Below are 14375 nucleotides of genomic sequence, written 5' to 3'. Positions count from 1 at the left end.
TGGTGCCAACTTCTTTGTAATCTTTCTCCAGAACTTTGTTTTATTACATTGAGATCAAACGTTACTCAGAATTTTTATTTTTTTTTTTTTATTTGCAGTTACATGAAGCCCTTCAGTATTCTTCGCCTTCCTCATCCTCTTCTCCCACACTGTCAGTGCCAACTTCTTCGTAATCTTTCTCCAGGGCGGCCATGTCCTCTCTGGCCTCGGAGAACTCTCCCTCCTCCATACCCTCTCCAACATACCAGTGGACAAAGGCCCTCTTTGCGTACATCAGGTCAAACTTGTGGTCCAGTCTGGCCCAGGCCTCAGCGATGGCGGTGGTGTTGCTCAGCATGCACACGGCCCTCTGCACTTTGGCCAGGTCTCCTCCAGGAACCACAGTGGGGGGCTGGTAGTTGATGCCCACCTTGAAGCCAGTGGGGCACCAGTCCACAAACTGAATGGAGCGTTTGGTCTTGATGGCTGCGATGGCACTGTTGACGTCTTTTGGTACCACGTCGCCTCGGTACAGCAGACAGCAGGCCATGTATTTACCGTGGCGAGGGTCACACTTCACCATCTGATTGGCTGGCTCGAAGCAGGCGTTAGTGATGTCGGCCACAGACAGCTGCTCATGGTAGGCTTTCTCAGCAGAGATTACCGGGGCGTAGGTGGCCAGAGGGAAGTGGATACGAGGGTAAGGCACCAAGTTGGTCTGAAACTCGGTCAGATCAACATTTAAGGCGCCATCGAAGCGAAGTGAGGCTGTGATGGAGGACACGATCTGACCGATGAGCCTATTCAGGTTGGTGTAGGACGGTCTCTCGATGTCCAGGTTCCTGCGGCAGATGTCGTAGATGGCCTCGTTGTCCACCATGAAGGCGCAGTCGGAGTGCTCCAGGGTGGTGTGGGTGGTCAGGATGGAGTTGTAAGGCTCAACTACAGCAGTGGAAACCTGGGGCGCTGGGTAGACCGCAAACTCAAGCTTGGATTTTTTACCATAGTCGACAGAGAGCCTCTCCATCAACAAGGAGGTGAACCCAGAGCCAGTGCCTCCACCAAAGGAGTGAAAGATAAGGAATCCCTGCAGGCCAGTGCACTGATCCGCCTGCATAAATTAAAAGTAGTTTTAAAGCCATAATTGTAAACCATACACACCTGGCCAAATTAAAACCAGTTCTCACCAGTTTACGAGTCCTGTCCAGGACCATATCGATGATCTCCTTGCCAATGGTGTAGTGCCCACGGGCGTAGTTGTTAGCAGCATCTTCCTTTCCAGTAATCAGCTGCTCGGGATGAAACAGCTGGCGGTACGTTCCTGTACGGACCTCATCTGGAAAAGACGAACATCAACAATTACTGACTAGAAATTGCAATATCCTGAATAGTTTAATTATATAAAGTGCAATATTTAAAAATAAAAAACCCACAGCATTTCAGAGCTGGGGTCCTCAACCTCGGACCCACATTTTGCCATGGTCATTAAATCGCAACCTACCTTTTAAAGAATTCAACCAACCAAATCTAGTTTTTTCAAAAAATAACCATTGAAAACAATTTTAGAAATCTATATATTTTCCTGTGCAACATGCATTTAATAGCATGCATGTCAAAAAAAAAAAAAAAAAAAAAAAGGTCCGACATGAGACATTAAGTATTTATTTTTGCCCCACCAGTTGAGAATCGCTGTTTTGGTGTATATATTGAACACCTTAATGCCATCAGAACTACAGTATGTGCATTGTTTAAAAGTTTTTTTTATTGTTCTAACTTGAAAATTGAATAATTAAAAATAACTGACCGATGACAGTAGGCTCCAGGTCAACAAAAATGGCTCTGGGCACATGCTTTCCAGCTCCGGTCTCGCTGAAAAAGGTGTTGAAGGAGTCATCTCCACCCCCGCGAGTTTTGTCAGAGGGCATTTGTCCATCAGGCTGGATTCCATGTTCCAAGCAATAGAGTTCCCAGCAGGCATTGCCCATCTGGACTCCGGCCTGGCCGACATGCATTGAAATACACTCACGCTAAAGAAGAGAAGAAAAAAAAGAACAAAAATCTGTCACTTTATTCATAAATATTCCTTTGTTTTTATGTAAAAGTCAAAGCTGGTAATCTGTTTTTCAACCTTTCGGTCATAATCCCATGTGGGGGTCATTTGAAATGTTTAGTTATTGATTAAAATGTTTCATTCATTTTTTTACTTAATCATTTACACAAAAGTATTTTATATTTCAACTTTCTCAAATATAAATTTACTTTAAATAAAACTTAATTTAGAAATTTTGATGAATGAAAATTATGCGGCATTTAAGAGTTTCTATATATAGTACTTCAGTTAAATTTTGATTTAACAAGAACAGTTCAAAAGTTCCCATTCTGTCTCCAATTACAGCCCATTTTATAGTTTTTAGACAAGCTACAACGCAAGTCTTAAACCCCGCCTTCTTTCTCTCTCCCTCCCTTTTCTTCCCGCTTATTTTTTTTTCGCTGAATCTAGAAACTAATCTCCCAACGGCTACAAAATGGCTGCCGAGTCATTCTTCCTGTAACTCACCCCTCGTCTTTTTCAAAATCTCCATTTTAACCACAATTACTTTTACCTGAACGCTATCGTATAACACCACGCCATTAACACTAACCACTGTAAAGACACAAGATTTGTTCTACTTCCAGACAAGGGATGTAGTCAAAGCCGTTAAAGGCCCGGTGGTGGCGTAATGGTTAAAGAAGCGGGATTATAATTAGAGGGTTTAGGTGCTCGTGTTGTACTTCCAGTCTGCTAAACTAAATTCTTATTTGATAAACTCATTATCTAACCAAGACCGCCCCAGATACAGAACATAACGGTAATTTAGGTTAAGTTATTTAGTTCATTGTTCAAATTAAAACTATTCGACACAGTTTAAGTTTTATAATGTTTAGGCTTCAAATGAACGGTTTAGGCATCGAAGCCTAACAGGCCTTGTTACCTAAACTACCTAACTCATTAGAAAAATGGAAAGTTTGACGGTTGAGTGGAAAAAAATGTGGCTTTCGAGCGACTGCGTCACTAGTTAAGTAGCTACTCACCATTTTGTAAACTTGTCCTTCGACTGACGATCAGGTCTCAGAAGCAGGGCAAGAATGGGGATAGCGGGAGAGCCGGGGCTTATATAAGCAAGCATGTGGATGGGGCGGAGTCTGTAGACAGGAAGTAACTGCGCCTGCGCATAGCTCAGTTCAAAATGAGACTGCAGTTTTTTTTTTTTTGTTTTTTTTTTTTTTTTTTTTTTAAATTGATATTTTGAAATACCATTTAACATCGTTATCGAAATGCATCTTTTATATAAACAAGTTTTTCATGGACATTTATTTTGTGTAACACATTTTTACAGGATCACACACATGTCCTCAGAGCATTTTTTGTGTGGCTTGGAACAAATGAAACACAAAAATGTGACAGAATAATTTTGCAGTGTACTTCCATTATTTTCTACACTATGTACCATGTGTTGAATTCAAAGAACTGAATGAACAGCCAAAATATGGGTTTTTAATTAATTATTATTAAAAGTGTAATGAGGAATAGTGTCAGTGTCGGTAGACTTGCCGCAAATGCTCAGTTCGGTCATAATTATGCCTTTCTTCCTCATAATTATTATTTTCTATCTCATGATTATGACTTTATTTTTTTAGTGGTGGAACTGGCCTTCTATAGTATTGTATAAACTGTATGAACTCAAATATTAAAGGGTTTACTCTGGTTTAAATTGATGCTTTAAGTATGATCATAATGGTCAAAGTGATGTAATTTACCTATGTAGTTAAAATCCTACCAAAACCTTACAAACACACAACACATGTTTTACTCACGGCCAACCATTCACGAATACAAAATATCATTCACAAACTAACGCATTCTGTTTTGCATATTAGAAGCTTATATATGAAAACAAATATACTGTATTATGTCTCAGAGACAATGTTTTACACATGCAAACAAAACATCCTTAAAAAATATTTATTGTATGTGTAAAATATGTGTTCTATGGGTACTGTTCTTATTTGCAAAACAAACTGCATTAGTTGTGAATAATATTTTGTATTTGCAAATCACAGAATTTGTAAGATGTTTTGTGTGGTTTTGGCAAGATTTCAACTCTACATTTACCAACATATGCTTCTGCTGTAGGATGAGCCTTTGATAAGATTTCTTATAATTACCAAAGGTATTGATTTCTCCTTTTATATGTACAATGCAGGGTTGGTGACAAGATCACATCAATCGCAGCTGAAAGCCAACATCTCGAGTCTGTGATTTATTCAGAGAAAGCAACAATACTGTTGATGATTTCTAAGAATATTTTTGGCTTTATTTAAATTTATAGCTATTGAAAAACCTCCTAATAAGCCTGGGCTGCCCATTTTGATCTATCATTCTGTTTAACCTGTATTGTGTATACTGTGTATAAATTAAAAAAAATATTCCAGTAGTATAACACTGGCTTTCAGGGTACAAATACATCTTGAGTGAAGCAATGGTCATTAAAATAAAGCAATCATTTAAAAAAAAAAAAGTATAATTGATAAATGTGTTGCGATTTTGACATCCCTTGATATCACTGAACAGAGACCACTGGCATCTATATAAAAATTAACTTCTAGAAAAATTGTCAAGATTATTCTTTGGTTTTACTTAAATAATTAATCCAACATTTAAGTGTCATTAATAGTTTCACTACATATAAAACTTGGCCGTAAATTGAATTTAGCTTGAAATGAAGTTCGAAAGAGTGTGCAAATTTGTATACACTAATGTCTCTGCATTATGTATGATTGATTCTTTGTAATTTACGCTACATATATACGTATGAATATGAGACTTGCTTTATGAAGCAATAAAATTCAACAGAACAGAGTTTAGTTACCACCAGGGGCTTTTATTTTGAAAAATAAGCTTTCACCCATGCATATTTCTGGCAATAATGCCCATCATACAACTACAAACAGCTATCTTGTGAATGGTGAAAGTTGGAGAGTCTCCAAAACTACCAGTACATCAGATGTATTACATCCATACATCAAATAACAGCACAGTTGGCAGTAACTTACTTTTAAAAAATAGACGAATTGGCCTTGTGTTATAGCTAATCGGTGTAATCCATTATCATCACATTTAAAACATCAAATATAAAATAAGATAAGAGGGGAAATGTTAAAATCAGGATTATATGTAATGTCAATATGTACAAAACCCTTTGAATGTGTGAAAATGAGGAACGTTCAGTGAGTTTTACAAGTCAACATTTTAACACTTCATGAATCAGGTCAACGGCTTTAATAAAACACATGTCAATGATGGGTTTTAGCACACTTGGCCATAACTCCAACATAAACCATCAAAATAACAAACAAAACCCAGAGAACAAGCCTCTACAAAAAAGAACTAAGATCATTAAAATGTAATGAAGGAAACTGGTCCTCGAATTATGGTCCAAGCTGTTGAGGGAGGAGGAAAAGTTCAGCGTCAGCAGAACTTTAGCTGGTGTCCATCTGAAACTGGAAACAAAAATGGGAATCAAATCAACATTTGTGACATCCTGAATGAGCAAAAGAAGGATTCACACAGTGCAATCAGGGAGAACCGAGGTCGCTGAGGAACTTTAATGGACTCAAAGAGCGGATTGCAAATATTCATCTTTAGAAAAACATTATTAAAGCTGGGTGAAAGACACTGAAGGCCAGATGCCTTCAAGAAACTAAGAATATTTTCTGAACAATTTGAGCCAATTTTTGCTTATTTCTACTAGGGCTGCTCAATTAATCCAAATTTGATTATTACACCCAACGATTACAAAAATAAAGATTTTTTTTATTGTCTAGATGAAGACCTAGAGCAAAGTGTTTTGTTTTGCACAACAATGAAGATACTTGATTTTAGTGTGTGAAGAATTTTTAATTATGTTTAAAGAATATATTTAGTTTTTTGTACAAAAAAAAAATAACTTTTTGGTTGACAAATAATCATTTTAATAATCGTGATTTCAATTATGACAAAAAAAAAAAAAATCGTTATTATTTTTTCTATAATCGAGCAGCCCTAATTTCTATTTTTCCTCCTTTTGATGCATTTTTGCAACAATAGTCCCATTCCTCCGTGACAACCCTTCCTGATGGCAGCACTAGTTTCAGTGTGATTCTTGTTACCTTTGCATTGTACGCATCCAGCTGTGCATCCAGCTCCTCTGCAGAGAGCTGTGGTCTGCTGCCGCCTCCTCTTCCTCTTCCTCTGAAGCCTCCTCCACCACCGCCGCCGCCTCTGCTACCACCGCCTCGTCGCCGCTCAAAGCGAGGCTCAGAGCGAGGTTCACCCAGTCTGCTACGGTCAAATCCTCGGTTTGAACCACTAAAGAAAAAAGAGTTTTGGTGTTGGACTTTGTGCCCAGTTTAAAGAAAAGGTGAACGTGGGCATATTTAGCAGGAGACATTGAAGTGCTTACCTCTGAGTGGACAGACGACTCTGTGTGCTGGGCTCCGAAGTCGTATGTTGGATTTTCATTGGTCGACCTGCGAAAAAAACTAAACTATTAGAGATATCCAACATCACCGTTTGTGAATCTAAGGCCTGGTTAGTTATTTCAAACTGGTTTGGCCTTCAGACAAAACATCACCCCTTAATAACAAGCTATGACCCAAATTTACAAATAATGTTTTCTTTTTAGAAATGATCTTTTACAAAAAATTACACTGGAACATCTAAAATAAAAATAGAAAAGAGTTTAGCGCTATGATAAAAGAGGTGGAAACACATTAAACTCCCAATTAGGGGTGTCTATTGCCATAAATCTCACGATACGTTTTGTGTGTCACAATACGATACATCCTGATACAATATACAGCCTATATCCCACTTGGAAAATAGCATTAGAAGAACTTTGTGTCTTGTTAAAAAAAAGAAAATGGTTGGTGAGTCCTGAAGCGACACCAGTAGAGAACTACTGCTCTAAAGCTGTGCTGGGGTTGACTCCTCACCATCAAGTGGGACGCCGTCATAGTGCTTAATGGCTTTCATGGCGTCGGCCGACTTTTCAAAGTGGACGTCTGCGGTTCCGATGCTGCGTCCGGACCGATCGTAGTGAACAGACGCCTTCTTCAGAGGCCCGAACTCTGCGAAAAGCTCCTGTTAATGGGACATAAATAAAGCAGGTGGTGAATTAAAATGGAATTTAAAATCAAAGTTTACCAGCCATACAAAGACTGCACATGTATATAAAACTAGTATAAGCGTGAAATGTACTAAAGTATTGAAAGATAGGTGACAATGTACAATTTAGCACTCGTCATACAAAGGTGTGCGTATCAAACGAGTATTTTGATACAAAATAAGCTATACAAAAATAACCATATTGGTATAGGCAATATTGTAATTTTCAATATTGCTAAAATAAAAAACTCAATATATCTTGAATCTCGATATATTACCCAGTCCTGTCTAATGTGCTTATTGGATTGACTGTGTCAAATCAATTTTTGACAAAACAGTTAAAATGATGACAAACTATGATTGGTTTAATGGTTTAGTTTAAAGGGGACAAATTATGCTATTTTTCACTCATCTCCATTTGTTTTAAGAACCCCCAAAACATAGTATTTGAGGTTTATTTTTTACCAAACTTGCCTGTTTTCCTCTGAAAAGTGACTTTCTGAGCAGTTCTAAAAATTGGGCTGTTTAGCGGCCTACTTATGCATAGTGTCTATAGACGCCGACTTTCATGCCTCGCTCTTTCATGCCTTGATTTTACAAGGGAAATCAGTGATCACCAAAGCGATTTTCTTTTGCTATCCACACAATGTCGTTATAGTTTTCAGCCAATTGTTATTGAGTTTGTCTCAGCGCTTCAGGGTTCGTGTTCATCTCATCAGCAGAAGCAGCGGTCATTCAAACTCTCACCAAAGTGTTGAGACTTGGTAGTCGGTGCGCGAAACAAAAAAAAAAAAAAAAACAAGCCAGCAGCAATAATAAAGGAGATTATATATATACATACAGTGCAGCAGGTAATGTCTTCATGGAGGTGGTGATCGAGTGGGGGTTCAGTGGGTGACTGGGGCTGTGTTCGTGTGGATGGTGGCAGAGGGAAAGAAGCTGTTTTTGTGCCTGGAGGTTCTGGTTCTGATGGACCGAAACCTCCTTCCAAAAGGGAGTGATTGAAACAGCTTGTGAACGGGGTGGGAGGAGTCGGCCACGATCTTTCCTGCATGCCTCAGAATCCTGGGGCGTTAAAAGGGAGTTGTTTCTTCCCATTGTCGCTAAATGCTTGTTCATGTGGATTTTGTTGGGTTTTCTGTTTCTTATTAATTTTTATTTTTTGATAAGCTCATTGAGATGACTGTTGTAAATTGCACGAGGCAAATAAAGTTCAATTGAATAACTTCAGTTAGGCCAACTTTTGTCAAAGCTATTTTAAGGACAAGGGCGAACAGTTCTCTTTCATAGTATTTCATGAGATGTCTCACTCTATTTTTTACTTGTTCTTGTTTTTATTATTTGTTAAATATTTTTTACTTGGTGTCATTCTACCTCACCTTTGTTAATTTCAATAAATGTTCCTTTTTTTTTAAATTGAGACTTGTACCATTTGCTATCACCACTGTGTAATTTTTATAATGTAAATTGAGGGAGTAAAAGTAGTATCGGCTCCAAATATCAGCTCAAAAAAATCGGCAGTCCAAATCGGTCATCTGCTAAAGCTGATGAAAAAAAAATATCGGCACTAAAAAAATCCAAATCGGTCAATCCCTAGTCACAAATGTAGAAAATTTTCTCTGTTGTAAGACTTACAGAGACCACAAACAAAGGAACTCATGGATCTATATCACATTTTGTGTGCCGTGTGGACACAAGTTACCTCATATGTGATGCAAAAAAAACTACAAAAGTGAATTTTTCATAATATGTCCCCTTTAAATGTGAAACTTTCGGGGAAAAATATTGTTTTTCTTTTATCAGTTGTTAACGAGAGAGGCTCCAAATATGAAGGATTTTCCAACACAATGTGTGCAGTATTTGTCTGTATCGGAAATCGATCTTACCTTGATGTCTGAATCGGAAACACCGAAGTCCAGATTGGAAACCAGCAGCTTTCCGCCTCCACCTCCGCCTCCAACCACTCTCTCGGCTCCTGCGCTCCGTCTTCGCGGCTCGTCTGCGTCAAACATGTCGTGAAGCCATTTGTCCGGTAACTCTCTAGGCTGAGGAGGAGAAGATAGGGTCATTTTTCAAATGAGTAGTTATCTAACCCATACTAGAATGATCTTAGATTGGGTTGTCACTCTCATTTTTAATTCTAGCTTTTGTAAGCTCTATGTTTCTAAGTTTGGCTGTTTTTGGGTCAGGTGGTGCCTTTGTGTCCCTTTCAGTTACTGTAAACTGTAACAATGGCGGGAAAAGGAGCAATTTCAGCATTTTTATAGAAAGTGTCTCAAGATATGTTAAACGTAGCCATAGCCCCAGGACTATGGGTACGTTTCCTTACCTTTTCTACATACCGCACTCAAGGACTTTCTGCTAACATGGGTTTGAATCCCACTTTTGACATATACATTTTTTGCATTAATAATATGTGCTCGATCCCTTCAAAATTCTAAATTTTAGGGGATAATTTTTGTGTTATTGAGGGCACTTTTGTGGGACCATTTGTAAACTAAATAAAAATAAATAAAAATTACAGGATTGTCAAAGATCTTGATTAGAATACACATTAAAGTTTTTGTTTTATTCATTTAGTTTAGATTGAAGGGTTTTTTTTTTTTTGGTTCTTTCAGATCCCTTTATTCAACGTATTGCGTCAGTACGTTTATCGTCTGTTTAGTGTTTCATTCTTGTTGAAAAATGAAATAAACATGAAATGAAAAAGTGTAGAGTATTTTTCCCTCCAAATCGCCCTCGATTGTTGGTTAATCGACAGTTGATTAAGTCTGTGAACAATTGCTGGACATTTAAAACCATTCTCCAGCCTCGTCTTCCTGCTTTCTGTGCTTCCTACCCGCGTGTACGGAGCGGCTCTGTTGTTCCTCTCCCGGGTAAAGTTGCTTCTGCCCGGCCTCGACGACCCTCCGTCTCCGCCTGACCTCCCGCCGCTCCTTCGGCCAGATGAACCTCCATTTCCTTTCTTGTTCATCTTGATAATGTCGTCCAAGGACATGTTCATCTTGTCGGCCATGGCGAGGTTTAGCTAATGACAAAGATATCTGTTAGCGGGTAACACCGGCTCACTTCACCGGCGAGGCCTTATCAATACACGACCCAGTCTGCGCATGTGCTGGAACTACGTCACTTTTTTCTTCTTCTTCGTTTTGTTTGGGCGGCAACTAGCGTTACGGGTGCATTTACCGCCAACTATTGTGCTGGAATGTTGACCAGATAACTTATTTTATTTTATTTTATTTTTTAAATTAAAAACATAGAATAAAATACAATGACAATTCACAGAATCATATATCACAACAAAAAAGAAACAGTAATATTTATATCAGAGGTTGCAAAAGTATTTTCACTACTCAACTCAACGCAACTTTATTTATATTGCGCAAATTACAACAAAGTCATCTCAGTGCACTTAACAAAACATAAAGTCCATAGTAAGAAAAAGAACCCAACAAGATCCACATGAACAAGCATTTAGCGACAAGTGAAAAAAATCCCTCTATTTTATAGGAAGAAATCTCCAGCGGAACCAGGTTCAGAGGTGGCAGCCATCCGCTTCAACTGGTTGGGGCTAGTGGACAGAAGGACAAACTGAATCGAACAGAAGGACAGTCCATCCAAGTGTCCCAGACTAGTTGAGCTGGGAACCATCGATCAGGAACCGCCAGCTCCAACATCAAGACACCTGAAACAGAAAAGAGAGCCCTCGGAGGGTGAGGAGAAGGCACAAACTGCAAAAAAAACACGATACACTATGATACACTCATTGCTAGTGGTTAGGTTAATATTAATATTGAACGTCTTGCGGCCTCCACCATGCTCTGAAATGCTACCACGACAGACGAGGTTTTGTCTTGTACTGGCCGCATTTAGTGATCTCAGCAATCACTACAGAGGGGACCTTGTCTACTTTAAATTATAGCAATTATATATATAGCAATACAGTGTGCGCCTTAATAACTAAGTAGGTTTTGAATGTAATCGTCTCTCGCAATTGCATGTTTTTATTCAAGTAAATGTATAGATTCTTGAATAAAAAATTACTCTGGCAAAAGTGAAAGTATCTCTGTTACTTGACTAAAAGTTCAAAAAAGTACATGGTACTGAATGGACTTATGTAATGAAAAAAAGGAAAAAGTTAAACAAATGTCTTTTTGTCTGTCAGCAGCCCAATAGTGGTGGAAGCCACAAAACCTCTGAATCCCACTTCAACTGGATAGACTTGTGTTCCATTCTAGTTGTTGAGCGTCTGCTAGATTGCACATTAAAGTTCTTGTTTTATTTCTTCAGTTTAGATTGGGAGCAGATTAAAGTTTTTAGTTCTTTCTGCTCCTTTTATTCAACTTATTGTGTCTGTACATTTATGTGTGTGTGTGTGTGTGTCTCACTACTTGTCCGTGGCCGCAGTCACACACACACGTGCATCAGCCGCGCACGTGCACCCACTCCTCACATCAGGTTGAAATGCGTGTCTCACGTCCAATGCATGAGACTTGAGAGCTTTGCTCGTATATCAGTGAAAGTGCGCTGCTGCTCAGAGATATTCGCTCCACAAACACGCGCACACACAGAACTTTCCCAGCTATTATAGATAGATAGAAGGTAGTTGCTAAAGACAAATGGGAGGTTTAGTAGCTTTCTCATAGATGGCCAAATGAGGTTGTTTGAAGGTGGGACGTCATCACTGTAGAGGTAGGACTGATGACATCATCACTGTGGTGGTAGGACCAATGTTCCAATGTTCTAATGTTCTAACTGATGACATCACAGTATGGAGTGATGACATCATCACTGTGGCGGTAGGACTGATGACATCATCACTGTAGAAGTAGGACCAATGTTCTAATGTTCCAACTCATGACATCATCACTGTGGAGGTAGGACTGATGACATCATCACTGTGGTGGTAGGACCAATGTTCCAATGTTCTAATGTTCTAACTGATGACATCACAGTATGGAGTGATGACATCATCACTGTGGAGGTAGGACTGATGACATCATCACTGTAGAAGTAGGACCAATGTTCTAATGTTCCAACTCATGACATCATCACTGTGGAGGTAGGACTGAAGACATCATCACTGTAGAAGTAGGAGTCAATGTTCCAATATTCTATTGTTCTAACGGATGACATCATCACTGTGGAATCTGTGTGTGGCTCAAATATCTCTGGAGTTCAGGGATGAACAGAGCTGAAACTTTCAATATGGCTGCAGCTTGGTTCAATGGTGTGCAACGTTGGATTTCTTTGGACGTCCCATCCCTACGCCCCACCTCCTGAGTCAACAAGGCATGGTGACATGATGATGTTCTAACTGATGACATCATCACCGAGGAGAGCTACTGTAGGACTGTCACTGAGACCCCCGACTCAGGAGGTGGTGCGTGGGGGTGTGGTGTCCAATATATAACAGTCTATTCCAAAACTTTGTTGATCTTTACAGTTGTCTTCTTTTGACAATAAGCATCTTAGTCAAACTAGAAAAACAGATGAAGCAATAACAGATAAAGACAATCTCAAGCATAAATAAACAAGTATACGTTTTACCACCAATTTATTAAAAGACAATAACTTCAGAATTTTGTCATCTCGAACAAATTATTTTTGAATCTAAAAACTCTCAAAAAAGCTTAAAATATTAACAAAAATTTGTATTTACAAGTTTTATTATTATTGATAATATTTTCAGGACTTTAACATTGTGGTGTTTGTTTATTTATAGATATTCGTTAAACCATTTTTTAGAATTACCTATCACTCCTGGATTGCTATGTTTTTGTGCTTTGTCGAGGATTTTGTCGAGTTCGTGTATCTTAAAGGCAATGCCCTATATCCATCCATCTTCATACCCGCTTATTCCCGTTTAACAGGGTCGCGGGGGTCTGCCGGTGCCAATCTCCGGCTCTCATAGGTACACTCTGGACAGGGCGCCAGTCCATCACAGGGCAACACAGACTCACTCACTCATTCACTCTTATGGGCAGTTTAGAGAGACTCCAATCAATCTTACAGTCATGTTTTTGGATTGTAGGAGGAAGCCGGAGTACCCGGAGGAAACCCACGCAGCACGGGGAGAACATGCAAACTCCACACAGAAAGGACCCAAGTGTCCACCCCAGGGCTTGAACTCAGGACCTTCTTGCTGTGAGGCAGACGTGCTAACCACTAATCCACCGTGCGCGCCCCCTATATCATATATTATAGTTAAATGTCATTGTTTTTCCTTGATTTTTTATGTTTAAACATCTAGGGATTCTGTTGTGCCAAAAGATCTCCCCTTCTCAAACTGGCACTGTCGTTTTCTTTCATATTGTTATATTGTTGGCAGTTGTTTGTGTATGTGTTTGTTTGAGATATATAATTAGATAAATCAATAAGTAATGAAATTAGTGAGAAAAAAAAAGAAAGGGTCTCATTACCATGGAAGCTCATTAAAATGATTTTTTAATGTAAATTTGCAAATAAATGTACAAATATGTGTCAGATTTTGCAATAAAGACGTATTCTAAGAAATTAATAAACAGCCAAAATATGTGTTTTTAATTCATTCTTATTCAAAAGGGAATTAAAAGGTCAGTTTTTGCCACTAAAAAAAAAAAAAAATTACCACAGCAAGGCTGTTACACTTCTTAAATACACTTTGAATAATAATTCATTCAAAATATATATATTTTTATTCTGTTCTTACAATTCAACACACGGTACATGGTGTATATACACAAATATGTCTTTATTGCAATATGATTCTGTAAATGTTCTCATAATTTTGACTTTCTATCTCATTATTATGACTTTTTCATAATCATGAATTTACTAATTCATGATGAGTTTCCATTGCGATTTTTAATTTATTTTTCTAGTGGCGGAAACAGGCTTCCATAGTGTCTACCGACACTAGCCTGGAAGTTGCAAATGCTCAGTTTGCATCTCATAATTATGACTTTCCATCTTATAATTATGATTTTACTAACTCATGAATATGACTTTCTATCTCAGAATTATGACTTTCTATCTCATAATTATGATTTACTTACTAATTTACTAATTATGACTTGCCTTCGTGAATTTTTTTTATTTATTTTTTAGTGGCGGAAACATTACCATTTTGTGACTAAATAAAATAAAAATAAAAACTTTAGTAAATGATTCTCTGCATATCTCTCTGTTGTCGATAGGTGGCGGTGTTTTTCATTTCAATAACCTCTCC

General features: G+C 38.4%; 2 protein-coding genes across 2 annotated transcripts; both read right to left on the bottom strand.

Annotated features, from left to right (window-relative positions):
* Positions 1-6: 6 nt before the first annotated feature.
* LOC114469617 (tubulin alpha chain) lies at positions 7-3164 on the bottom strand. Its single transcript, XM_028457288.1, has 4 exons — positions 3052-3164; positions 1784-2006; positions 1167-1315; positions 7-1090 (listed from the first exon to the last, which is right to left on the bottom strand). The coding sequence occupies exons 1-4, from the start codon at positions 3052-3054 to the stop codon at positions 113-115; spliced, it is 1353 nt and encodes a 450-aa protein (XP_028313089.1). The 5' UTR covers positions 3055-3164; the 3' UTR covers positions 7-112.
* Positions 3165-5284: 2120 nt separating this feature from the next.
* On the bottom strand, positions 5285-10289 carry LOC114466512 (aly/REF export factor 2-like). The gene is made up of 6 exons (XM_028451985.1): positions 10005-10289; positions 9052-9210; positions 6994-7141; positions 6462-6528; positions 6169-6367; positions 5285-5520 (listed from the first exon to the last, which is right to left on the bottom strand). Exons 1-6 carry the CDS (start codon positions 10179-10181, stop codon positions 5500-5502), a joined length of 771 nt encoding a protein of 256 aa, XP_028307786.1. The 5' UTR covers positions 10182-10289; the 3' UTR covers positions 5285-5499.
* Positions 10290-14375: the final 4086 nt, after the last annotated feature.

The sequence above is a fragment of the Gouania willdenowi genome, chromosome 1, assembly GCF_900634775.1.
Source record: "Gouania willdenowi chromosome 1, fGouWil2.1, whole genome shotgun sequence".
NCBI lineage: Eukaryota > Metazoa > Chordata > Actinopteri > Blenniiformes > Gobiesocidae > Gouania > Gouania willdenowi.
The sequence above is the reverse complement of the archived record's forward strand: the minus strand, read 5'-3'. Positions and strand labels throughout refer to the sequence as shown.